At 35.7% G+C, this 26284-nt stretch overlaps 1 protein-coding gene across 2 annotated transcripts; it reads left to right on the top strand.

Annotated features, from left to right (window-relative positions):
- The first annotated feature begins 428 nt into the window (after positions 1-428).
- Positions 429-26075, top strand: LOC112049677 (putative inorganic phosphate cotransporter). 2 transcript variants are annotated; one of them, XM_052884512.1, is made up of 10 exons: positions 429-839; positions 1110-1256; positions 7583-7782; positions 9497-9733; positions 11900-12109; positions 13873-14040; positions 21378-21594; positions 22741-22862; positions 23500-23616; positions 24928-26075. In XM_052884512.1, exons 2-10 carry the CDS (start codon positions 1157-1159, stop codon positions 25153-25155), a joined length of 1599 nt encoding a protein of 532 aa, XP_052740472.1. In that variant the 5' UTR covers positions 429-839; positions 1110-1156; the 3' UTR covers positions 25156-26075. The 2 variants fall into 2 exon arrangements, with proteins under 2 accessions (XP_052740472.1, XP_023943435.2); XM_024087667.2 differs by having other exon boundaries at positions 1089-1256.
- The last annotated feature ends 209 nt before the right edge of the window (positions 26076-26284 follow it).

The raw sequence follows: 26284 nt of genomic DNA, 5'->3' as shown, positions 1-26284 counted from the left end.
CTCCTAACAAGTTAGCCCGTTTCCATCTTAGATTGTATCATCACATAGCATCAGGTGATATTGTAGTCAAGGGCTAACTTGTAAAGAATAAAAAAATAAAAAAAGTTATCCGCGATTCACGATAATAGTACGTATTATGAACGTCATAAGGCAACTGTCACCCTTTTTATTTTTTGCTGGGAAATGCATTTACGCATCCCTTCCGAAAGGGTATGTGGGACTCGCTGAGATTTCGCCCCACCCAGTAAAACCCAGCGGATCCGGCTTTCTACTGTGATGAAGCCAAATGTCACCCGCACCATGCTACAGCGCACAGTAATAGTATAGTTTGCCTATAACTCGAATCGGCTGTCATAGTGGGCATGGAGCCGAGTCCAAGGTCGACTAGTTGCGTCGGTTTAGCGCGGTTAATCGACCTAAAGGTATAGTCGACAATATTCGCCATGTGCTTGCCGACTACACGCGTCTGCGCAGGCTTCGATCAACAAATGTATTGATAAAAACGATATAAAAACCGCCACATGACTGTACAGTGTACTATCTCAGTGTAATGTGTACACACTTGTTATGTTGTGAATGGGTGCTTCGATTTCATAATGTAAAGTGAATGTGTGATTGACTCTCGTGTGATTAAGTTATCAGTGTATACGAAACTATTATTGCTAATTAAATGCAAAAGTCACATGTATTGTTGTAAATAAGACACTGATTTGTTGTTAGTGATTTTTTTTTAATTTGTGTTAGAAAAATGAATGCGTCGTGTAGAGAAATTTAACTTTTTTTTAATCATTGAAGTTTAGATAACTTGCTTATTATCTACATCGCTACTACGCCCTCAGGTATAAATATAATAATTTACACCAATAAATATGACTTTTCATAAACTTTTTTATGCTTAGAAACAGATTTTTATTACAATAAAAAAAGATTGTGATAACTAAATTATTAAAGAGAATATAAATTTATTGTGTCGTAAACATTTCATAGTGATAATACGTGCTGAAATATGACCACGATGACCGTGTTACAATTTTGCTGATAAAAATAATACATTATATTTAAAAATTAAAAAAAAAAAATAATTGCAGGGACAATTGCATTTTTTTAAGGAATTGTTGGAGTGAGTTGGAATACTAATTAAGTTTTGTCCCTAAAAATGGACGAAAACCACCAAGTGCAAGCTCATAACCTGCTTGGTCTGAAAACGCAGGTCCCGAAAAGAAAAGACACTGCTTTGACACGTACCTTGCGATCATGTAAGTATATTTTAATTGAATATCGAAAATCGAAATAATAAACGAAAATCTTGAAGACGATCAACCTGCTCTGAGTCTGAAGCTACTGTAAAACAATGAATACTTTATTAATAGATTTATGAATGCCTTATTTTTGTTACCTAGAATAATTTCACTATCTATTAGATTAATATAGTAATGCTATATTAATAATAACTAACTAACGAATAATTAATAACTAACGAACCTATGGTTGCTTAAGTTTAAAAAGCGAAATGAGATTTACCTAAGTCTTTGAGACAAACACTTATTATATTTTTTGCCGACTAATATTTTGACGCCCTATTTTGACCTAAAATTACGTTAAGCCAAATGAATTAGATGTCAACATTAATTTAGTAGGTATAGAACCATGATACGAACGAATGATCAAAATTAACGAAGTCAAGTGCTATCTTGTTATATTCATTTAAATATAACAAGATATCATTATCATCATTAACAGTGGATGGACGTCCACTGCTAGGCATAGGCCTCCTGCTTGTACTTGCAAACAAAACGGTCTCGAGCCGTGAGCATCCAGCTGCTACCTGCAACCCACTTGATGTCCTCGGTCTACCTATAGGGGGGTTGACCAACACTGCGCTTTCCGGTGAGGGGTCGCCATTCTAGCACCTTGGAACCCAACGTCCATCGGTCCATCCTCATTTCTGATTCGATCACGCAGATAAACCCCAATCCCAGTTAGTGACCAGACTATAACGATAGATAAGATATGTTTACGTAAAATTACGTTACGTACCACGTTATTCACATTGTTGTTATTTACGAGCATCGTACCGGAACGCATTCAGCCATTGGTTCCGCCTATTATCCGTTTCAACTATTAACAACTGTAGCTTGTTGTTGTGGTACAAAATTGAAAAGTTTGCAGTTAATAAAAAATATATATAAATTTAAACGAATTCCTAAAAATTATTATCAATGATCTAGATAACTGGCCAGCTATCCTGTCTAGATTCTAAATAGTATAGCTGGCCAATTATTGTAACTGTAATAAAACTATCGTTTGTAAATTGTCATAATTGAATTCGAGATGGAAAACAATATAACTTAATGCTAACCAACGCTTAGGTTAAAATTCAAAATTAATTTATTTGAAGTAGGCTCAGTTTACAAGCACTTTTGATACGTCAGTTGACTATTTGTAAAGATTCTACCACCGGTTCGGAAGGCAGGTTATGCTGAGAAGAAACCGGCAAGAAACTCAACAGTTGCTCTTTTAACAAAATCATACAATATTTACAATTGATGAAAACATTACAATTTGTTACCTACAATTACCTATTATGCCTGATACCCTGGAAACTTATAAATTTAGACTTAACTTTTAAATAACTTGGCTTTCTAGTGGTAAAAGAATTTTCAAAATCTTTTAGTAGATTAAGAGGTTACCCCTACAATACCACAAACTCTTTATAGTATATATATTTATACTATAAAGAATATATATATATATATATATATATATTATACATATAGTAAAGCATAGATTATGGGTTTTTCAAAGCTTTGACAATTATCTAAAATCTGATGTCAGATCTTTGACAATAACGTTGAATAACGATTAATAAGCCGCTTTGATCAATGCCAGGGTTTCAGAAAATGGATAAGGGCCATAGTATCTTTATAAGTATTATAATACATACAGTATAATACTCACAAGCCGCGGTCCACTTCACAAAATCTGAAACGAGATCGGGAACAGCTCTCAAAGAAGCTCTCAAGGCATTCATTTTCCAAGCCTTTGGACTCTCTCTCATCGGTAGAGTTTTTGCGAAATTTTCCAAGTGACACTTGTAAGGTTAAAAGGATCAAGAGTACCTAAGGATTACTTAAAGCTCAACGGTTTAAGGAAATATAAAAATCTTAAAGTTTAAATAGATTTAACTGAAGCGAATGTGACAAAATACTTGTACAGTCCATCGAGGTGTACATACAAACTGATTTGATGGTCGCAGACGTTTTGACGAAGTCCACATCACAGCCGAAGGTAGAATATAGTGCAGCGAAGATGGGGTTGAGACTAAGGGAGGATGTTGGCTAAAAATGTAACTTAAATATCATCATCATCATCAGCATTATCAACCCGTATTCGGCTCACTGCTAAGCTCGAGTCTTCTCTCAAAATGAGAGGGGTTAGTCCAATAGTCCTCCACGCTGGCCCAATGCGGATTGGCAGACTTCACACACGCAGAGAATTCTCTGGTGTACAGATTCCCTCACGATGTTTTCCTTCACAATTTGAGACACATGATATTCAATTTCTTAAATATAATAGACTCAAAATTAAAAAAATGTATATATTTGGTGTCTATGGTCGGTTGTTTTGTCTATGTCGCTTTCTCTTTGATCCCAATCTTATGTCCGTTGTTATGTTTCAAACATAATTATTTGTAATAATAGCTTGATAAATAACCTATTTACTAATTTTTGACGAGGCGAAAGCTGATCTTTGATTCTGAATATTATATATTCATATATTCTACGAGAGTATTTGTAATTGTTTATTAAGATTAATATGTCTAAGCTTATTTACTAAGAAGTATATTATTTCATTTTCTCAGTGTCGGTATTTTTGCATTAAATAATGGTTTAAAGAGGTAATTAAATCTACGGAACAATACACCGTGCATGACCCAAAACGCACTTGCGGGGTTAGTTAAGATTGGGATCAAAGAGAAAGCGACATAGACAATACAACCGACCATTAGACAGCAAGCATATATTTTTTTAAAATTTTGAGTCTATTATATTTAAAAAATTAAATATCACGTGTCTCAAACGGTGAAGGAAAACATCGTGAGGAATCCTGCACACCAGAGAATTCTCTGCGTGTGTGAATTCTGCCAATCCGCATTGGGACAGCGTGGTGGACTATTTACCTAACCCCTCTCATTCTGAGAGGAGACTCGAGCTCAGCAGTGAGTCGAATATGGGTTGAGAATGATGATTAAGACTATGACTTAACTATCTAAAGTGATCTTCTTTATTATTAAAATTGATAATATTTCGAACCATTATTACAAGTAATTTACGAAATTAATATTGTTTATATTAGTATTTGCTAACTACGTCGCTAACTATGGGCCTCATTTAGAAGGCTGAGAGTCACACAGTGGGCGATGGAACGAGCTATGTTAGGCGTATCTCTGCGTGATCGAATCAGAAATGAGGAGATCCGCAGAAGAACCAAAGTCACCGACATAGCTCAACGAGTTGCGAAGCTAAAGTGGCAATGGGCGGGGCACATAGTTCGAAGAGCCGATGGACGTTGGGGTCCCAAAGTGCTGGAATGGCGACCCCGCACTAGTAAGCGCAGTGTTGGCCGACCCCCCACCAGGTGGACTGATGACATCAAGCGAGTCGCAGGGATTCGCTGGATGCAGGCGGCTCAGTATCGTGATGTTTGGAAGTCCCTACAAAAGGCCTATGTCCTGCAGTGGACGTCCATCGGCTGATATGATGATGATGATGATATTAGTATTCACATGAGTCAACTAACTACGTACTCTCTTTAATTAATTATGGGTCCGATAGTTTTAATTAACGCTAATAATAGACAGGATAGTGTAGATCTGTTTGTCATTATAAAGCGAACTCCTACGGATGAATTGCACATGTTTCTCGGAACGTCATCGACTATTTGTACGCGATTGTGTATTTACTAATTCATTACCTAGATATAATCCCTCTCATTCTGAGAGGAGACTCGAGCTCAGCAGTGAGCCGACTATGGGTTGATAACGTAACGTAACCTAGATATAATAATATGCTTAAGTAACAAATGCCATAAAATATTTTAGTCTACTATTTTTAATCGTCTTCTAAAAAGGTGTCTTCTTGGCTGGTGGGAGGTTCTACGTTCGGCAGTTTAAATATTGAACTTTAGTTTGAATATTTAATTATTCTGGCTGGGCTTAGACTACCTAAATATTAAAAGACTTTCTTTCTTATAGGAGAGGGAATATATACTCCATATATATATTATTAATATATATATATATATATATATATATATTCTTAAGTTAATAATATGAAGTTCATTAAAAACAACATCAGCTGATATTTTAGTTATAGTAGTTAGTGTTATGAACCGCTAAATAGGTATGAGGTATAACACCACTAACCTTCCAACTCAGGGTAGAGAATTTAAACTGAAAATTTCTTAGAAGCAAGAAAAACTTATATATTCCGACCCAGGATTGAAACCCAGGACATCGTGATCCGAAACCACATACGTTAACCGCTGGACCAATGAAGCAAATTACTAGTTAAATTTCGATTATTATTGTTATTATAATATATTGTTCTATTTGGCTCGTAACCTTCTCAGCTACGAATCCTGAGGTAATAAATTTAAAAAAATTTCTTATTTAATTGTTGGGTTTTCATTTTTACCAAATATTTTGTTGATTGGTTGAATAACATAAAGATGCAATTCATTATTACGAAGTAAACAAAATCTACAGTATTCTAAAAGTATTCGTAAGCCATTATAATGAACTTCTAAGACAATTGGTGAAAAACATTTTAACAGCGATGAATCAAGCTAAGAGTTATTTGCGGTCACATACTGCGGTATTATAATATACTTTGCCTCTTAAGGATAATTTCGCAAAATAACAATTTTACATAATTATTACGTATTTTGTATAAACACTAAGTTACTGTAAAAGGTTAATGTACCTAACAATAAAGTTGACTATAATATTTTATTTATTATTTTGCAAATAAATGAAATTACTTAGTACCTACCTCCTAGTATTTAACATTTTGAATTTTTTAAGGAAAATATTGATTTTAGATAAGGTTAACCTTACGGTAATAAAGTATCTTGTAGTAATTTTAACCTTGCCTATTTATTTTTATCTAATCTCGTCATGTAATTATTAGTATCCGATAAGTCCATGATATACCTAAGGTTCCGCAAAGAGAATACTTTGTGAACTATCTTATCCTGCTAATATTATAAACGCGAAAGTTTGTATGGATGTTTGGATGTTTGTTACTCTAACGCCGCTACTACTGAAGCAATTTGGCTGAAATTTGGAATGAAAATAGATTTTACTCTGGGTTAACACATAGGCTACTTTTTATCCCGAAAAAATCCATGGTTTCCCGAGATTTGTGAAAACTGTTGATTTAATGATCACGCCTCGACTTCTGAACCGAATTAGTTGAAATTTGGTATTGAGATAAATTATAGCCTGGATTAACACACAGGCTACTTTTTATCCCGGAAAAATCCATGGTTCCCGAGAGATTAGTGAAAAACTAAATTCCACGCGGACGAAGTCGCGAGCGTCCGCTAGTGTTAATTATATTTTACGCACGAAATATTTAATTTAGGAATATTTAAGTTATAAATACAGTAAATTGCAAATGCCAATCAAGTAACAGTAATTTCTAATTACGTTCATACTAGCAACGTTAAAAAGCTCTTCGATCGAGGTATTGTTTGGTGTGTCAGTCAAATACGTACACCCTTTTTGACGTGACAACGTCTTATAATTCGATGGTGGCGGCTGCACAATTAAAAAAAGATGACGTCATGCGTCGTTCCCTCGCTCTAGGGTTGCCAACTTTTTTTACAAGAAATAAAGTATATTCTGGTCTATGAAGATTATTAAAATTAGAAAAACGAACATTTTTTTTGAAAAGTGCAACCATTCAATCAGTATTTTCGACGTTGTCACGTTCAACTATGGTCACTGAAGCGACTTTATAGACAACCGACTTTTTTTTAAATAAGTTATATAATAATTGCTTCATTAAATTGCACGGCTCACATATAAATCATACAAATTATGGAAGCAATATAGTATATCCTCATTATTCAGGAAATCGACCATCAGTTTATCGGATCAATTAGAGGTTAATTGGGAATTAAAAATCCCGTCCCAATTAAACAGGAAACATGATAATGTGCATGTGAAATATGTACACAAAGAACCAGATAAATCGACTACTTACATAGGATTTTTAATAATATATCGTTACAGAATTTACAGCTTTATGTTTTAAATTTTACTCACAAAACTATGCCTAGATTCGTTATATTTTTATAGTGACTATTTAATTAAGTAAAACAATAAATATTCGTATTTTATTAAATATTTGTTTATTTTTTGGACATATTTAAAATTACCAACCACTTTCATTGAGAAGTTTTTGTATAAACACGTAATATTTTCTGGGTCCGCAGGACCCGGTAGCGAGTGTTTGTGTTGCAATTTGAAGCGCGGGTCCCTAAGTGTTAAAAGAAAATCACCTTTATATTTCAGGTTGTTTTATACCTCAGCGCTATATATTAGGAGTAATGGGCCTCCTCGGAGTCTGCAATGCGTATACTATGAGAGTTTGTCTCAATTTGGCTATAACACAAATGGTGAACCGTACAAAAAGTGGTGAAGCCCATTTTGATCCATACGCATGCCCTGAGGATGAAGTAATTGGCAACGCATCAACAACCGTTCTAAAGCCAGTAAGTATAAGAAAACTACTTATTACACTTAATCCCAGATATAAAAAAAAATTAATCATTGTTAGTGACGTTTAATGAAAGAATTATTTTCAAAAAAAGATTTCAATGCTACCTGTCGAATTTCTGACTTTCGTGTGACATTGAAAAAGAAATGAAATTTATTGCTAACAAGCAGACACCCGCGACTTCGTTCGCTTGAAACTCGATGTAAACTTTCAACTACCTCTACCCATAACCCATACCCTACCTATACCCTACCCCTACCCTTCCATACCCCTACCCTAGCCCTACCCTACGTTGAATTTTTTTCCTAAATTTCACGAAATTATTATTATTTAAATTATAATAATTTAAATTTCACCTCACGGAGCCCGAGACCTTTCCAACGAATGCAAAACCGTGGAAATCGGTTCGTGCGTTCTGGAGTCGTCAGGAAGGAAAACCCGACTTATTTTTATTTGCTAATATAAGTCTCTTTACATTGGTGCTGAGGGACCCTGATTTAAGTTTGAGGTACAGGTTTTTTGAAACTTAAATCAGGGCACCAACGTAAGCGTATGTTGAAGTTTATTTGTCTGATTTAGAGCTCCCACAGACTTACACTGTAGTTCTTTAATCGGCTTTAGTTAATCCATTTAAAGGCTTTAGTGTTGGCACCGCCTTCAAAGTGATCAGAAGGTAGCACATACGATGTTATTTTATTTTTGTGATTTTGAAATCGGTTAAATTATTTTGTTAAAAAAATTTTATTACGTAAGAATAAAACAGATATATTTTTAAATTACTCATCTGATCCTTAGCCGGGTAACAATTCAATCATTGTTTTTTTTTTAGCTTAGTCTTAATAAGTTATTTATCAGAAACATACGTCAAAAACCATTTTAATTGCATAAAGCTATCTGATACTGAAAGTTTTCACCACGTAACCGATCGGTTCTTGTTAGTTCTTCTCCTAAGAACAACTTCGTAACTTGGTTAGTGTTTGGCTCACGTCAACATAACGTAATAGGAAGAACGTGCAAATCACAATATGTTTTAATTAATACGGTTATTTAATAATTTAAAAATAAGTCAATAAAACAATTAAATGCATTGCAAGAACATCTATACTAATATTATAAAGCTGAAGAGTTTGTTTGGTTGAACGCGCTAATCTCAGAATCTACTGACTCGATTTGGAAAATTCTTTCAGTGTTAGATAGCTCATTTATCGAGACAGGCTGTAAGCTATATATTATCCCCGTATTCCTACGGGAACGGGAACCACGCGGGTGAAACCGCGCGGCATCAGCTAGTGTTTACTAAAACGACGTCATGAATTGTTTTTGGAAAAATAAATAAAATACGGAATTTGTGAGTTTCTCGAGTAATCTTTTACTATTTTTTTATTATAATTGGTATATTCCTTATTCCAAGTATTATACGGAATTAATACAGTTTGTATTAACACGTTCGCTGCGGCACTAATTTTTCTGTACTTTCCTCTGGTCCGGTACAAGGTTTTTTGACCTCATATATTATATTATTTAGCAGTACGAGGGTCCATCGACCCTGTAACTCTTAAAGCAGCTAGACGTACGAGGTCAATTGACCTCGTTCTGCAGCGAACGTGTTAAATTTTATATGAGTCGACTAATGTGTTATTATATTAAAAAAAAAATAATTATTAATTTATTTGAAAAAGCATATAATGAAGTGAAATTGTTATTTTTAGTACGCGATCTTTGATTGGGATGAGAAAACACAAGGGCTCATACTCAGCGGCTTCTATTACGGATATGCAGCGACCCAAGTTCCTGGGGGTTATTTAGCAGAGAAGTTCGGAGGTAAATGGACACTGGGCGTCGGTCTCCTTAGCACTGCCTTATTCACGTTCCTCACACCAATCGTCATACGAGGCGGGGGCGCCACTTGGCTGTTCATTCTTCGAGTTCTACAAGGGATGGGCGAGGTAATATCTTGTTCTATAAAAAAAATATGCTGGAACAGAGTGGTGGGCTTAAGCGACATATAAGGTTGTATATACCTGGCCCTGTTGTGAGCTGGAAAAAGTGCAAACAAGATTGGAAACCCTGTCAGGGCTGTATTATGAATGTACTAGCGGACGCCCGCGACTTCGTCCACGTGGAATTTACTTTTTCGTGGAATTTAGAAAGTAGCCTATGTGTTAATCCAGACTATAATCTATCTCTACTTCAAATTTCCGGCGATTCGGTTCAGTAGCCGAGGCGTGAAAGAGTAACAAACACTCATACCATCAAAATCATAAGGTTTTCGTAAATCTCGTGAATCCAAGGATTTTTTCGGGATAAAAAGTAGCTTATGTGTTAATCCAGAGTAAAATCTATTTATATTCCAAATTTCAGCCTACTCGATTAAGTAGTTGCGGTGTTAAAGAGTAACAAACATCCAAACATCCATACAAACTTTTGCGTTTATAATATTAGTAGAATTGTTAGTAAGTTAGAAGCGATTATAAAATTGCAAAATATCAGTGTGTAAGTATTTAATTGTACCGGTGTAATAATAAAGCAGCTCTTTATAAATCTTTAAAATTTACACATTTTATCTAACTTGTGTATTTACACAGATGTTTTATAAATAGGTACAGTTATAGTAGGTACTTGTTTCCAAAATAATACCGAAAACTAAATACCAGTAAAGAACTTTACATTGGATTTCATGAAACACTAAGTACTTATTATTTCCTGCTGAAATAAAACAAATTTTCTATGTTATTTTAATAGTAACGCAAATCTATACTAATATTATAAAGCTGAAGAGTTTGTTTGTTTGTTTGATTGAACGATCTCAGAAACAACTGGTCCGATTTGAAAAATTATTTCAGTGTTAGATAGCCCGTTTATCGAGGAAGGCTATAAGTTATAAATTATCCTGGTATACCTACGGGAACGGGAACCACGCGGGTGAACCTGCGCGGCGTCTACTAATTTTTGAATAATACGCAATGAAACCTCCGCATTTATAGGCATAGTAGTGACTGGAAACATCGCAACTTAAAAAAACAAATTAAAACTTTGAAATAATTAAATTGAAGGCCAAATTAATACGTTAGCAACAGCGTTGAAGCGTCTAGTAGGTATCGGGTCAAACTATTTATTTAGTTTGGATGTGTTTTGCAGTAGGGCAAATAGGGCGAGGATGTCTATAACCTTCTGTAGAACGTCAGGACCGATCAAACACAAGAGCCCTGTAAAAGTAGGTCCGAGTCTCACAGGAGACCTGTCTCATTAATCAAGCAAAATATATACGTTGCAATAGTGTCTCATACGGGAAGAAGGCCTTCAATAGGCTAGTTGACACTTTTTAGGGTTCCGTAGTCCACAAGGAACCCTTATAGTTTCGTCAAGTCCGTCTGTCCGTCCGTCCGCGGTTTAGGGCATAGACTATTACTACCAGAAAGCTGTTAATATGTAAATTTTTAATTTGAACAAAGTTGTAAAATAAAATCTTGAAAAATATATTTTTAGTGTACCTCCCCTACATGTAAAGTGGGGATGAATTTATTTTGCTCGTTTATTTCGTAGTATACATTACATGAAAATTTTAGATTTTAAATATGTTTTTGACAATACGAGCCAAAACGCCTGTCGGCCATGATGGTCTATATTTCAACTGTTTCATGACGTCACTATATCAAATCCCTTACAAATAGAGCGTTTGACAAAAATATTAGTGAACAATAAGTTTGACGTTTATAGTACATCAAGTAACATTGTGACGTCACAAAATGGACGACAGCGTTTTTGCCATTTGGAAAATTTTAAAAATACATGATTTTTAAATTATTTTTTTATGAAAACATTTTTTACGTTTTTGACGTGATAACGTCTTATAATTCGATGGAGTTGCAAACTCGAAAAAAGATGACGTCATGCGTCGTTTCCTCTGGATGCCAAATTTTTTACTAGAAATAAAGTATATTCTGGTCTATAAAGATTATCAAACAGTATTTTAGAAAAACTAACATTTTCCTTTGAAAAATGCAACCATTCCATCAGTATTTTCTTAAGACGTTCTCACGTTCGAATATCGTCAGTAAACCGACTTTACAGACAACCGGTTTTTTTAATTACCTAAATAACTTTATCAACAGGGTCCAACAATGCCAGCGCTCATGATCATGTTGGCAAGATGGGTGCCTCCACACGAGAGATCATTCCAAGGGGCCCTCGTATTTGGTGGAGCTCAGATAGGCAATATATTTGGTTCCTACATGTCTGGCATACTACTCGCCGATGGCAGAGACTGGGCCTATGTGTTCTATTTCTTCGGCGGATTCGGCCTTGTGTGGTTTACACTGTGGGTAAGTATAACCGCAAACGTATAGAATTATAGTTGATACCTTACAGTAGCGAAGGCTGAAAATCTCTAGCCAAGAAAGACCAAGCGTCTTATTTACTTTATTTTTATTTTCAACAATCTTACCTGATGGTAAGTGATGATGCAATCTAAGATGGAAGCGGGCTTACTTGTTAGGAGGAGGATGAAAATCCACACCTCTTTCGGTTTCTACACGACATCGTACCGGAACGCTAAATCGCTTGGCAGTACGTCTTTGTCGGTAGGGCGGTAACTAGCCACGACCGAAGCCTCCCATCAGCCAGACCTGGACCAATTAAGAAAACCTCAATCGGGTCAACCGGGAATCGAACCCAGGACCTCTGTCATGTAAATCCACCGCGCAAACCACTGCGCCACGGAGGCAGTCAGTATATAAATAGTTACTGCTTTTTAAGTAGCGCGGAGGCGTTTATTGTACAGATTGTAAAAATACTGTTGTAATATGAAATAGGTACCTATTTCGAGCGTAATGATTATGTATGTATGGTTTTTAATAGGTGACCCGATAGGAATCATGTTGTTAGGACCCATCGCCCCTGATACCTTGTAGTAACGTGATTTGAGAGTACGCATTTAATGTATTTTCATTGATTAAGGAATACTTTATAAGCATTAGGAGAGTTAGATTGGCAGTTATGTGTGTTCATACAAGCTTTTAGTCTATTTTGAACTATATTTTTTTTTTTGTGCAAGTAAATATTATTAATAATGACAGGGACGGATGGCAACGTGGTTCTCTGAGATAATATGGGATTTTGTACCGCTATAATACTCATTGTGTTTACGTAATATTATGTACGTCATTGCTTCTATAATTACTTGTGTTTCCCTAGTGATAAGACAATGTCTCTCAGAACTAAAAAATGAATTGATTAAGTACTATGTAAGTATTATAATATTATGGGTTGTTTAGGATTAAATATTTATAGGAAGGTACATTAAATTAGATCCGCAGAAGAACCAAAGCCACCGACATAGCTCAACGAGTTGCGAAGCTGAAGTGGCAATGGGCGGGGCACATAGTTCGAAGAGCCGATGGACGTTCGGGTCCCAAATTGCTGGAATGGCGACCCCGTACTAGTAAACCGACCCCCTACCAGGTGGATTTATGACATCTAGCGAGTCGCAGCGATTCGCTGGAAACAGGTGGCTCAGTATCGTGATGTTTGGAAGTCCCTCCAAAAAGCCTATGTCCTGCAATGGACGTCCATTATCTGATATGATGATGATGATATTAAATTATTGTTAACTAGCGGACGTCCGCGACTTCGTCCGTGTGAAGTAGATGTAAACTTTTAACTACCCCTGCCCTACCCTACCCCTACCCTACCCCTACCCTACCCATTATGGCTGCACATGCGACGGAAGTTTAAAAAATGGAGTAATTTCTCAATATTCCCCTTCACTGCTCTGCTCCTATTGATCGTAGCGTGATGATAAGTATACTATAACCTGCCCAGGAGTATGAAGAATAATTTTACTAAGCTCCATTAAAATCCGTCGAGTAGTTTTTGTTTCTATAACGAACATACAGACAGACAGACAGACAGAAAGACAGACATACAGACAGACAAAAATTTTACTGATTATTTTTTTGGCATAAGTATCGAAGAAGATCACCCCCTGATAGTTATTTTGAAAATATATTTAATGTACAGAATTGACCTCTCTACAGATTTATTATAAGTATAGATTGTAAATAAACATTATCCATTATATTTTCAGAGTCTTACCTGCTACAGTACTCCAAACACCCACCCATACATATCTAAGAAAGAACTAAACTACCTGAATAAGAATGTGACGACAGCGGAGAACAGTTCCCTCAAAGATCCAGTTCCTTGGAAAGCGATATTGAGGTCAGCGCCGGTGTGGGCCCTCGTGTGGGCGGCGGTAAGTGATCACTTTCTAATGATAATTGATACAACACCACACCTACAAACGGGTTGTTTTTAGGCCATTCTGGTTGCAATTATCACCAGGCGCTTGAATTAATCTTACTGATATTATAAACGCGAAAGTTTGTATGGATGTTTGTTACTCTATATAAAACCGCAACTACTGAACCGATTTGGTTAAAATTTACAACGTATTGCCAACCTTTTTCAGCCACGGACCCCTAGGAAATCAAGCACAGTTTCATCACGGATCCCCTTAATAAAATAAACAGTGTCCCGGTCATATCTGTGTTAGTTAGAATCTCATCCGAAAAGAAAAAAATCTGCTCGCTTTAAGTAAGCGTAGCGATTACGAGATATTAGCATTTAAATTAATCTATGGTCCAAAGATGACACCGCAGACCCCCAACACATACTCGCGGACTCCCAGGGGTTCGTGGACCACATTGACACATAGGCTACTTTTTTATTCCAAAAATCCATGGTCTTTGCGAGATTTGCGAAAAACTGACAGTTATGATGGTGTGAATGTTTGTTACTCTTTCACGTCGTGATTACTGAACCGAATTAGCTAAAATTTGGAATTGAGATAGATTATAGCCTGGATTAACACATAGGCTACTTTTATCAAGGAAAAATCATATATTTTGTCGCGGGTAAACGCGAGGCGGAGCTAGTATTATCTAAAGTAAATAATTAGATTTTATTACAAAACAATAATAACTTTGTTTATTACCGTTTGATTGTTATCAACAAGATATTATACAGGGACAAGATAGAAAATGCAGATTTTATGACTTTTATCAGCTAAGCACTTATGTTACATTTAATAATCATTTACGGCTATAGTGTTAACCGGATTTGCTACTGGAAGTTTATAATTTTACCTATATTACATAAACATTTATTATTCTTACAATTCTCAGCATTAAGTTGAGAAATTGGTGGAGTTTATGCTCTATATTTTGAAAAGGGAGACCTGACCCTGTTTGGTAAAACTGGCTGATAATAATGATGACATACTTAGCACCAAGAATAAATCAAAATATAAAAATAGTCTGCGTAAAGCCTTTAATAGATTGTTATACTTAATTCTAGTGTTAATACTCATTAACACTAAAATTAACATACATTTTCCTTTTGTCCAAACATACAAAGAGAATAGTACTTGTAGAGCTTACTGTGCCGTGGGAGACTAACATTCCGAAGGACTACAGTTTAAAAGTGTATAAATATTATGACCTAACAAATGAACTAACTAAAAATGGCTATGTAGTTACTCAGTACGCCGTAGAAGTAGGTGCGAGAGGATTACCAGCAAAATCTCTTTATAACTTGCTTAAAGACCTTGGCCTCTCTAGAAGTGCATTTAGTTCTATATTAGAACGAGTGTCCAAAGCTGCTCTAATAGGATCTTACCAAATTTGGATAGGTAGGGAGAACAAGACGAGCAGAGAAGGGGAGTGTTGATCGATCGTCAAGGAATTCCTTAACCCTACATCCAGTAGTCACAAGTCCTGGACTTTGCTTGGTGTTTTTCTCTCTACCACGCGATAGACCCGGCACCTGCACGGTGAATCTATGGAATGCTAAGATATTCGTCTCGTCTCATACGTTCATATGTACACATTTAATAATATCACACTCAAATACAGTCTTAAATGACAATCTTCAAAGTAAAACAAAACAGCAGGAATAAAAACAAAATATAAAAATAGACTGCATAAAGATAAATTAGATTGTCCTCATATCAATCTATATATATAAAGTCGTGTTAGTTACTCCACTTATAACTCAAGAACGGCTGAACCGATTTAGCTGAAAATTGACAGGGAGGTAGTTTAGAGCCAGGAGAAGGACATAGGATACTTTTTATTGCGTTCGACAGCATTCCCGTGTGACTTGACATGAAACGCAAAACGCAAATGAAAGCTATGTAATTGACGTATAATGACAGATATGTTATGACGTATGGATGAAAATTTGATATTTTATTATATAGTAGGGTAGGAGTAAGGTAGTAGTAGGGTAGGGGATAGGGTAGGGGTAGGGTAGGGGTAGGGTAGGGGTAGGGTAGGGGTAGGGTAGGGTAGAGTAGGGGTAGGTTAGGGTAGTGGTAGGGTAGGGGTAGTTGAAAGTTTACATACAGTTTCACGCGGACGAAGTCGCGGGCGTCCGCTAGTATTGTATAAAAACGTGTCACGTACGTGACGAGTAATATGACAATCATCAAAGTAATGCGAAACTGTGCAAAATTCCAACAAACATTTTTATCTTGTAACTGTGCAATCATACGAGTGTTTACAATAGTTAGACATTGTATTGCATGATATCTGTTTTACCTCTTCTCTGTATAAACAGTAGGAAAGTAAATAACGTAATTTAATATGTGCCTTACATAATAATATCAATAAAATCATGAAGTCAACAAACGACTTGGCAAATTCCTTCGTATACAAAAATTTTAATAAAAAAAATTCAACCGACTTCCAACTCAAAAAATAACTTTAACTAAAAAGCAAAAAATAACATCCTACCTATGTGCTACCTACTGATCAGTTTGAAGGCGGTGCCAAGCCAGTGATGTTTTAATTAAATACGTTTAAACTAAATTTCTGTGATTATTCCAGAAACAGCTTTAATTAAAACACGACACTGGCTTGGCACCGCCTTCAAACTGATCAGTAGGTAGCACATAGGTAGGATGTTATTTTTTGCTTTTTAGTTAAAGTTATTTTTTGAATTGGAAGTCGGTTGAATTTTTTTTATTAAAATTTTTATTTTTTTATTTTTAGTGTTAGCATACCCACTGCGTGTGTACAGTCACAACCTATCTAAGTGGAAAGTTCTTATAAATACAAAATTATCAAGTCCAAACACAAGGTAGCTACTGTGAGCCGTCGAGGAGTTCTCTTCACTGTGCTTCGTCTTCATCACCAGACCCTTAATACATTCGCAATCCATCTAGGTGGAAAGTTCTCATCAATACAAATTTATCAAGTCCAAACACAAGGTAGCTACTGTGAACCGTCGAGGAGTTCTCTTCACTGTCCCTCTTCTTCATCACCAGACCCTTAATACAGTCACAACCCATATAGGTGGAAAGTACTCATCAATACAAATTAATCAAGCCCAAACAAAAGGCGACTGCTGTAAATCCTTGACGAGTTCCATCGTCTGTGTTTCGGCTCCATCATCAGACCAACTCCAAACCTTCATAAAATTGTAGTGGTTTAAAATACCTTATGGAAACACTAACAAACGTACTAGCCGTCTCTACAACTTTCGAAAGTTCCCCTCAATTTCTCCAGGATGCCATCATCAGATCCTGACATGAAAAAAATGGGACCACCCTGGAAGTACACCCTACAAAACAAAAAAAGGATTTTCAAAATCGGTCCATAATTGACGGAATTATCGCTGGACATACATAAAAAAAAAAAAAAAAAAAAAAAAAAAAACATACATACAGCCGAACGTAGAACCTCCTCCTTTTTGGAAGTCGGTTAAAAATGTATAATGTAATGGGTACAGTGAATTGCAAGCCCTATATTCTAGTAGTAAAGCGATACAATTTATTACAGTATTGGACTGTGACTGCTAGACCTTCGTCATTATTAGAACTCAAAGTTTGTTAGTTTTTGTTCCTACTATTGCTAATAACAGTAGGCAAATATGAAGTTAGAACCGTGGTGGCTCTGGGAGCTAGTAGGTTTCAAGTTGTTTTTTTTCTTTCACGGAATATCAAGACGAATGGTGTCCCCTGTTGCTAAACACTTAGCTTCGTGGCACTTTTTTTGATAGAAACTATTAAGTTTAATCTTTAACAGTAATTTTCGAACGAAACTAAGTAGCTTGCGACTAGGGAAATGATTTTTAATATAGTACTAGGGAATCTAAAAATAATATAAAAAAGTCTAATACCTACTTGGACGGTTGAAGGATATTTAAACCCTATATACCTCCTTAAAGCCATTAAGGTCTAAACTCCATGGGTAGTTGCTTTCCGTACTTACCGTTTGGTGGGAACCATAGAACAGAAAACGCTAAAGCTAACGCTTAATATCCGTGGTGGTAACAATACGCTCATAAACTTTTATAAAATCACAAAGGTCTGGCTATTACAGGCACTGAATAAATAAATAATATTACAAATGTTTGTTTATTTGTAATGTTTTTAAATCCTAATTGAACAGCATGAGAATGAGCATCCATATAACTACACTAGCTGACGACGCGCGGTTTTACCCGCGTGGTTCCCGTTGCCGTAGGAATACGGAGATATTATATAGCCTATAGCCTTCCTCGATAAATAGGCTCTAACACTAAAAGATTTTTTCAAATCAGACCAGTAGTTCCTGAGATTAGCGCGTTTAATCAAACAAACAACATATACGTAGTCAATATTACAGAAATGTTTCATCCAGCAGAAAAGTATTATGCCCGAGGGTTATATAATATGTTTTAGACGTGAAATAATCTACCGTTAATGTTATTATGGTTGTAATATTATCTTTGTTCAACTATTTAATCGTACACAATTCAAGGTAATTATGCATATACCTGTGCATTCAGTTTGTAATTTATTCGTGTACATACTCATAATTTAGGGTCAAGGTATTGCGTCAAAATGTCGCCGTTGTTGTAAATCTAATCGTAAAACATCCAAATGGATATATTTACAATGTTTTTATGGTTTCCTTATCTTATCCATTGATATGGTTTACGTTGGCGGTGATATTTCGATTTTCGATTCTGTTCATTTCTTTCAACATACTCATTCTTTTGCATGGGAACTAGGTCAAAACTATATTTTATGTATTATTATCATATTATACAACTACTTCCGGTGAATATAACACATTAACAGAAAAGCGGTTTGTGTTTTAAAAGCGGATTTATGACAAAAAAAATATTTTGAAATACTTAAGTATTTACATAAAAACATTTCCAAGACTCAGACCTTAAGAATTTCAAGTTTTTAAATGTTGGTTTATAGTTAGTAAATTCGATAATGAACTATATCGAGTTGTCTTACTAAAATAAAATTTAGGCATTTTTATAAAAAACAAGCGGACGCCCGCGATTTCGTCCACGTGAAACTAGATGTAAGCTTTTAACTAGGTACCCCTATCCTACCCCTACACTACCCCTAACCTACCCTACCCCTACCCTACCCCTACCTTTACCCTTCCCCTTTTTAATTTTTTTTCTGTCATAAGAACCTTCCTGAAAATAACAAACACATAAAAAAAATAGTGAACTCGGTCCAGCCGTTCACGCGTGATGGCGTGACCAAGGGATATGTGGATTAATTTTTACATGTATAGAAGAACCAAATTCCACACATATGAATACGCAGGCGTTCGCTATTAGTTCTCTTAATGTAGTATGTGAACCCAGTACAGATATTAAATCAGGATACAAAGTTATATAGGTTTAGTTTTACTATGCGAAACGCTTAATATGCTAAACACTGGCCCCAATGACGTAACTTGTGTATTAAAATTCGTTCCAGCCTCTGTAGGGCTTTACAAAGCAAAAGTTCTGTTTATGGCCGGCGCTTGTGGAAGTTAGAACTTTGTAAACTTATACGATTACTGCGTTATTTACATCAAACTGCATTTAGGGTTGCCACTTTCTGATACAATATATTTTCATCATCATAATTAACTGCATTATTTTTATCAGCCTATTTTATTAGTTCACTGCAGGGCACTTTTTTTTGTAGGAGAGGAGACTTAAACCCATAACACTGTTCTAATGTGAGTCAGTGGACTTAGACTTAGTATAATGTTAGACACAGTAAAGATAGCTATATGATTGAGGATATTGTTAATGGCAGATAGCGACGTATTGAGCTTCACTGAGTTCACAATCCAGAGTAGCTAAAGAGAATTATTATTTCTTTAAAGAAAACTTTTTTTTTAATCCTACCCTTGAACGCAGGAATTCGTTATAAGTAGTTGAACAAGTTAAAAAACAGGATAACAAGTTAATAGGTTGGGTCAACGAAGAAGTTAAAAATATACAAATTGAGTGGACGAACGAAGAAGTTAAAAATATACAAATTGAGATTCAAAAATATTTAAGTACTCATTTTGTATTTGCTTGTACTTGCTAAAATACGTCAAATATGTTCGCGTAGGTAAAGAATTATCAATTCTTTATTTTATTTCATACAAAAATATTTATGTACAAATATTTCATTTTAGTGGATCGGGGATAGATTTAGCAATCAAATCATTCATTCATTAGGTAAACAAAACGACACAATTTCCCATCAATAATGTTAAAGACAGATGAGATAGTGACAACCCTAGTACTTCCTACAATGAAAAAGCTGTATACATACTAACTGCATGACAAAACAACTCATTGAAACGTTGAATGCATTGCTTGAAAATCTCTCTTTGTATTTACAGTACATCAACATTCAACATTGCCTACTAAACATTATGCATGTTAGGTACCTATGTCATGATTAAAGGAATTATTGTAATGGTCAATGGTTGTGGGTTCGATCTTCGCCTTCTTTTCTTATTATTATAACCGATTACCGAACCGATCGCAAACGATTTTCTATTAGCTGGAAGGAAAATGCAAAATTGGCTACATTACTAAGATGTAAGCTATATTTTGTTTAAGTTAACAAATAGATATAAGCCTACTAATATAATATAGGTGTAGGAAGTCAAATACAAAAGTATTTATTCACCCAAGCTCTCGAAACAATGAACAAAGATGCCAAGGTCTCATTTTGATGGCAATTCACCGGTTTATTGCCGAGGTTACGTAATCACTTCAACGACTTGTGCGCCATAGAGAAGGTCTTTTAATGTTTATACTTAATTACATAATATAATATACTTTGATTATATTATAAATATTACTTAGATGAGTCTCGCCCATAGATCTCATTAATCCAGCTCTTAGGTACAATATCGCTGTAAAAATAGAGTCACTTCTCCTGTTTTCCCAACATTGCCCTTCACTGCTCTGTTCCTTTTCATGCTAGCGTGATAAAAAGTATACTATAACCTGCCCAGGAGTATTAAGAGTAATTGTACAAAGTTTCGTTAAAATCCGCCGAGTAGTTTTTGTTTCTGTAACGAACAGACAGACAGACAGACAAGAATTGTAGTGATTGCATTTTTGGCATTAGTATCGATCACTAATTACCCACTGATAATTATTTTAGAAATATACTTATTTCATATACAGAATTAACCTCTCTGCAGATTTATTATAAGTATAGAATTTTTAAATTAATTAAACAGTTTAACGATTTAATGACTTTTATATTATTTACATGGATAAACATTGCTTCAGGTTGGACACGACTGGGGTTACTACACGATGGTGACAGATTTACCGAAGTATTCTCACGATGTCCTCAAATTCAACATAGCGACCACCGGCACCCTCACCGCACTGCCCTATATAGCTATGTGGTTGTCTTCGTTCCTGTTCGGCTTTATTTGTGACTTATGCAACAAGAAAGGCTGGCATACAATCAAGACTGGAAGAATCATTCATACTACTATAGGTACAGTATTCTTACAAACTTTTAAAATAGCCTTAATTTTTTTGACGGCCTCTGTGGCGCAGTGGTGGATTTACAAAACTGAGTTCCTGGGTTCGATCCGGCTGGTCCGATTGAGATTTTCTTAATTGGTCCAGGTCTGGTGGGAGGCTTCGGCCGCGGTTAGTTACCACCCTACTGACAAAGACGTACCGCCAAGCGATTTAGCGTTCCGGTACGATGTCGAGTAGAAACCAAAAAGGGGTGTGGGTTTTCATACTTCTCCTAACAAATTAGCCCGCTTCTATCTTAGACTGCATCATCACTTACCATCAGGTGAGATTGTAGTCAAGGGCTAATTTGTAAATAATAATAAAAAAAATAGCTTAGCACTCAGCGGGTAATGGATACATGTGCTATTGTAACGCAGCAGATAGCAGCGACCAGAATTGTGCCATCAACTTGTGGTAGAGGAAACGTCTCGAGCAGGACCCAGGACTTGTGACCTTGAGTGTAGGTTTAAAGGAATACAGAAAGCATTCAGACTCACCATCCGACATAATATTTTTCAGGCCCACACAGAGGAATTTAGGATTAATAATATTACAAAATACTATTGCACAGAATCTCTAACGCGACATGAAGCGTGAATTTGATTTTGCAAATATTAAAGTAAAATACATAATTGAAATAATATTGTTATAGATATACATAGAATACAAAAGGAAACTTATGCTAACTTATCCTAATAAAACTATAATTATTTACTTATACTAAAAATCATGCCCACGTGGAATGGTGGCAAGAATACTGGCTGCATGTCCACGTTGGAAAGCCAGGCTTATGCTTTGCATAAAAAATCAGCCCTTCTGTATCGAAGCAACTAGCCGCAGGGAAATCATTCGGAGATTTTTTTAAGCACTACTAAATCAGGGCCCAAAGGTCACAAGGTGATATAATAATAAAATCTAAATAAACTCTATTTTCAGATTTTTCTCATCTTAACAGAATTCCAAAAAGGAGGAGGATTCAGGGTTGTTTGTATAATATATTTTTTAAAAGATCACTTAGGTTTACGATTTATCCGATACCGATGCGAATCGATTATTAACCTCATTAACATTATAACACATAGATACCTTATTAATAAATTTCATTATAATTTTCCAGCTGCAACTGGTCCGGCGATATGTATAATCTTGGCGTCATACGCCGGCTGCGACCGCACAGCTGCGATGGTCTATTTTGTCTTGTCTATGGCGTTAATGGGCGGATTTTACAGCGGAATGAAGGTATTTTTTTTTTTAAATAATATACTGAAGGGAAAGTTTATTGTGAGTAACACAATGAACTTTCCCTATTCAGCTCACTGTTGAGCACGAATCTCCTTACAAAATCAGAGAGCTAAGGCTAATAGTCCACCTTGCTGACCCAATGAGGATTGGCAGAGTTTACACACGTTAAGAATTACGGAAATTAATTAAGACACAGTGGTGTTCTGATGTTTAGACTAAGCGGTTTGAGTATTGAGCACTACAATTATTGTAGTAAGTGGTTAAGTGTGGGACAATGTTTTGAAATAAATGTTTTTTCTTTTTTTCCTTTAATTACCAGGTATGCAGGTTTCCTTACGATATTTTTCCTTCACCGTTTAAGGCACGTGATGAAGTTCTTAAAATGAATGTCTCCGAATCGAAGAGGTCCCATTGGGCTGTGCTTATACAACGAGCATTTTTTTGTAAATTTGCTTGAATTCGTTTTTAATATAACTAAGCGATTCCCTGTATTGGACATGCATGTCGCGGTGGCTTATATAGGTGGCCACAGACACGGTGTATAATTGTCCTAATATATTAAATTATTTTAAGCAATTGTATAGTGTTTCTTAACCGTAGAGATATTAAGTAAATATGCGTGATGTTTGCGTAGGTGAACGCGTTGGACCTCGCCCCCAACTACGCCGGCTCCCTCACCTCGCTCGTCAACACTACCTCCACATTCGCCGGCATTATCACACCATACCTTATCGGGTTGTTGACACCTGACGTAAGTATCTTATTGTTCTCCAAATAATTGTTATTTTTGCGGAAAGTTATCTGGCAAATAAATTGCTTGATTCAAGCAAATTGTTACTATTTAACCAAAAGATGAATTAATTGTATTATAATCCACTGAAAAAGTTGTGAATGTAATGACTGAAATAATAGCCTACATTTTAAAACGGTCTCATCATTGCGATGTATCTAATGAATCACAAATTCAATCAAAGAAGATTACATGAATTTAATGACATCATTAAATTGAAGAAACCTTCTTTAATATAAATTAAAAAATTAAGGACTTTCATACAAATAAAGTATCCTAGAAGAGGTACACACCTATAACATAGGCTAGGCATACTTTCTGCAACTGTCTTTATTTTCCTATATTACGTTAATCTCCTTACAAATATCAAAGTACGCAAATAGCGAAAACAATAACTACAAGTCTGCAAGTCAAGTTGTTACATTTTGTATTTCTCGTGCCAAATATAGCCACTGAATTTTGGTGGTCTTGTTGATAGGACATTAAATACCAACCTATTTATACAAAACAATAGTTCATTACTGACCGGAAATGAAGAAATTTACGGACGAGTAATATTTTGGAGTGAAGGACGGTTTTAATTAAACGAGGACAGCGTTTTATTTTGTAACTTTTAATTATTTGGGCCGTTAATTGTACTTTGGATTCAATTTGACATTGACAGTATACTCGGAGATTTTAACCTATTCGATTTTCACCTTCGATTCGATGATGTCAATCAAAATGAAAATTATTGGGAGTCACTGAAAATGAACAAAAACATTGTTTTATTCAATACCTGCGATCTTACCTGATGCTAAGTGACGATGCAGTCTAAGATGGAAGCAGGCTTAGTTGAAAAAGGGTACAACCTTATTCTACCTGTGACGGTCTCCACGCGACATCATAACCGAATCGCTTGGAGGCATTTTTTGGCGATAGGGTATGGTGGTAACTAGCAATAACTATTACTTACTATTAGACCCTTGAGTCAATTTAGACAATAAAAAATTCTATATTGACCCAAACTGGTAGCCAATTTGGGTCAGATCTATGACATCTCGATTGAAAACCACAGAATGACCACAAGTTTAACAAAAATTTAAATCAGTTTAAATACAGGTATCAGAAAGGAGGAACGAAATTAAGTTTGATGGAATGCAATGCAGTCTAAATTGGAGCGCGCTGTAGCAATAGCGATATCGATATCGATAGCGATAGCGATATTTTCGTGTCCCTTGACACCTCTCAACTTTTTTTTTTTTTTTTTTTAATATTTGTTATTTTTTACAGTCCACTTTGGCGCAATGGCGTGTGGCATTCTGGGTGTGCTTTGCAGTGCTCGTCGGTACTAACGTGGTGTACTGTATATGGGCCGACGGGGAGCAACAGTGGTGGGACGACGTAAGAAAATTGGGCTACCCACCAGGCTGGAAACACGGCACACTTATTCCTGACGAAAACCCTGAACAACCAGAGACTGTAGGACTTGCCAGCAAAAAGGAATCCGAAGACTTATAGTACTCATTGCCTTTTTTCTGTGAAAATACTGAGAGACCTACCAGAAGGACAATATCTTTTTAATAAATCAGTGATATCATTATCACATATTGCCATTTTGAAGACATACAAGACTTTATTGTGTAAAAATACAGATATAAAAGAAAGAAAGCGACCTACCTGAAGGACAAAATCAGAAATGATTAATAAATGAGTGATATTTTATTTGGGTTACATGCTCTACTCGTAATAGTGATTTTATTTGACCATGAAATATTTTTAAATGACTTTAGTTAGCTCTTAGGGGCTGCAAGGTCAGGGCCGGCCCGTCCATACGGCGAATGGAGCAGTCGCTCCAGGCGCCAAATCCCAGAGAGCGCCTACTGATAATCCTTCTCAACCGTAGACGGTACTGCGCCTGATATTCAATTGCTCACCTCAGAGTATGGTCGAGATCTTCGCGTTCCATTTTTATTACATTACACTCATAATTATGTTATATAGTAGTATAGGTATCTACATATCATTAGGAACCATGGAACAAACAGGAGAGGCGTCATAATTGGATCTTGCTCCATTTTAAAATTTACTTCGGGCCGGCGTTGTGCATTTTTGTAGATTTATCTATACTTATTATACCTACTTAATTGTGTATTCTTGAATATAGATCGTTACTTAAATTAACCGAATATGCGAAACGAGGTACAAATAGGACATAAGGCACCGTGATAAGCGGTTATGAATTAGTGTAGAAAAGTTTATTATGAATTTATATTGTCAGTGATGATGTTTCAATTTTTGTAACTGAGCCATATTAATATACTCAAACCAACCAGTCCATGATATATTTTACATATCGTAGTTATAACTAAAATAATGTAGTTAGATCTGTGAACTTATGTAAATACTCTGGATAATAAAATGCTGTATACTGTAAAATAATATATAATTTCTTGTTTTTGTTTTTTTTTATTACCATCATTATCAGTATGTCAGTCTTAGCCGTTTTTTTATTCTTTACAAGTTACCCTTTGAAACAATGACACTTTAATAGTAAGTGACGATACATACTAAGATGGAAGCGGCCTAACTTGTTAGGAGGAGGATGAAAGTCCACACTCCTTTCGATTTTTTACACGACATCGTACTG

Source organism: Bicyclus anynana, chromosome 11, assembly GCF_947172395.1.
Source record: "Bicyclus anynana chromosome 11, ilBicAnyn1.1, whole genome shotgun sequence".
Classification (NCBI taxonomy): Eukaryota; Metazoa; Arthropoda; class Insecta; order Lepidoptera; family Nymphalidae; genus Bicyclus; species Bicyclus anynana.
The sequence above is the reverse complement of the archived record's forward strand: the minus strand, read 5'-3'. Positions and strand labels throughout refer to the sequence as shown.

Coding starts and splice junctions, on each gene's coding strand:
- LOC112049677 (XM_052884512.1), top strand. CDS start 1,157: ATGGACGAAAACCACCAAGTGCAAGCTCATAACCTGCTTGGTCTGAAA. Junction 9,734..11,899: donor TTCTACAAGGGATGGGCGAG/GTAATATCTTGT, acceptor CTTTATCAACAG/GGTCCAACAATGCCAGCGCT. Junction 21,595..22,740: donor AATCATTCATACTACTATAG/GTACAGTATTCT, acceptor ATAATTTTCCAG/CTGCAACTGGTCCGGCGATA.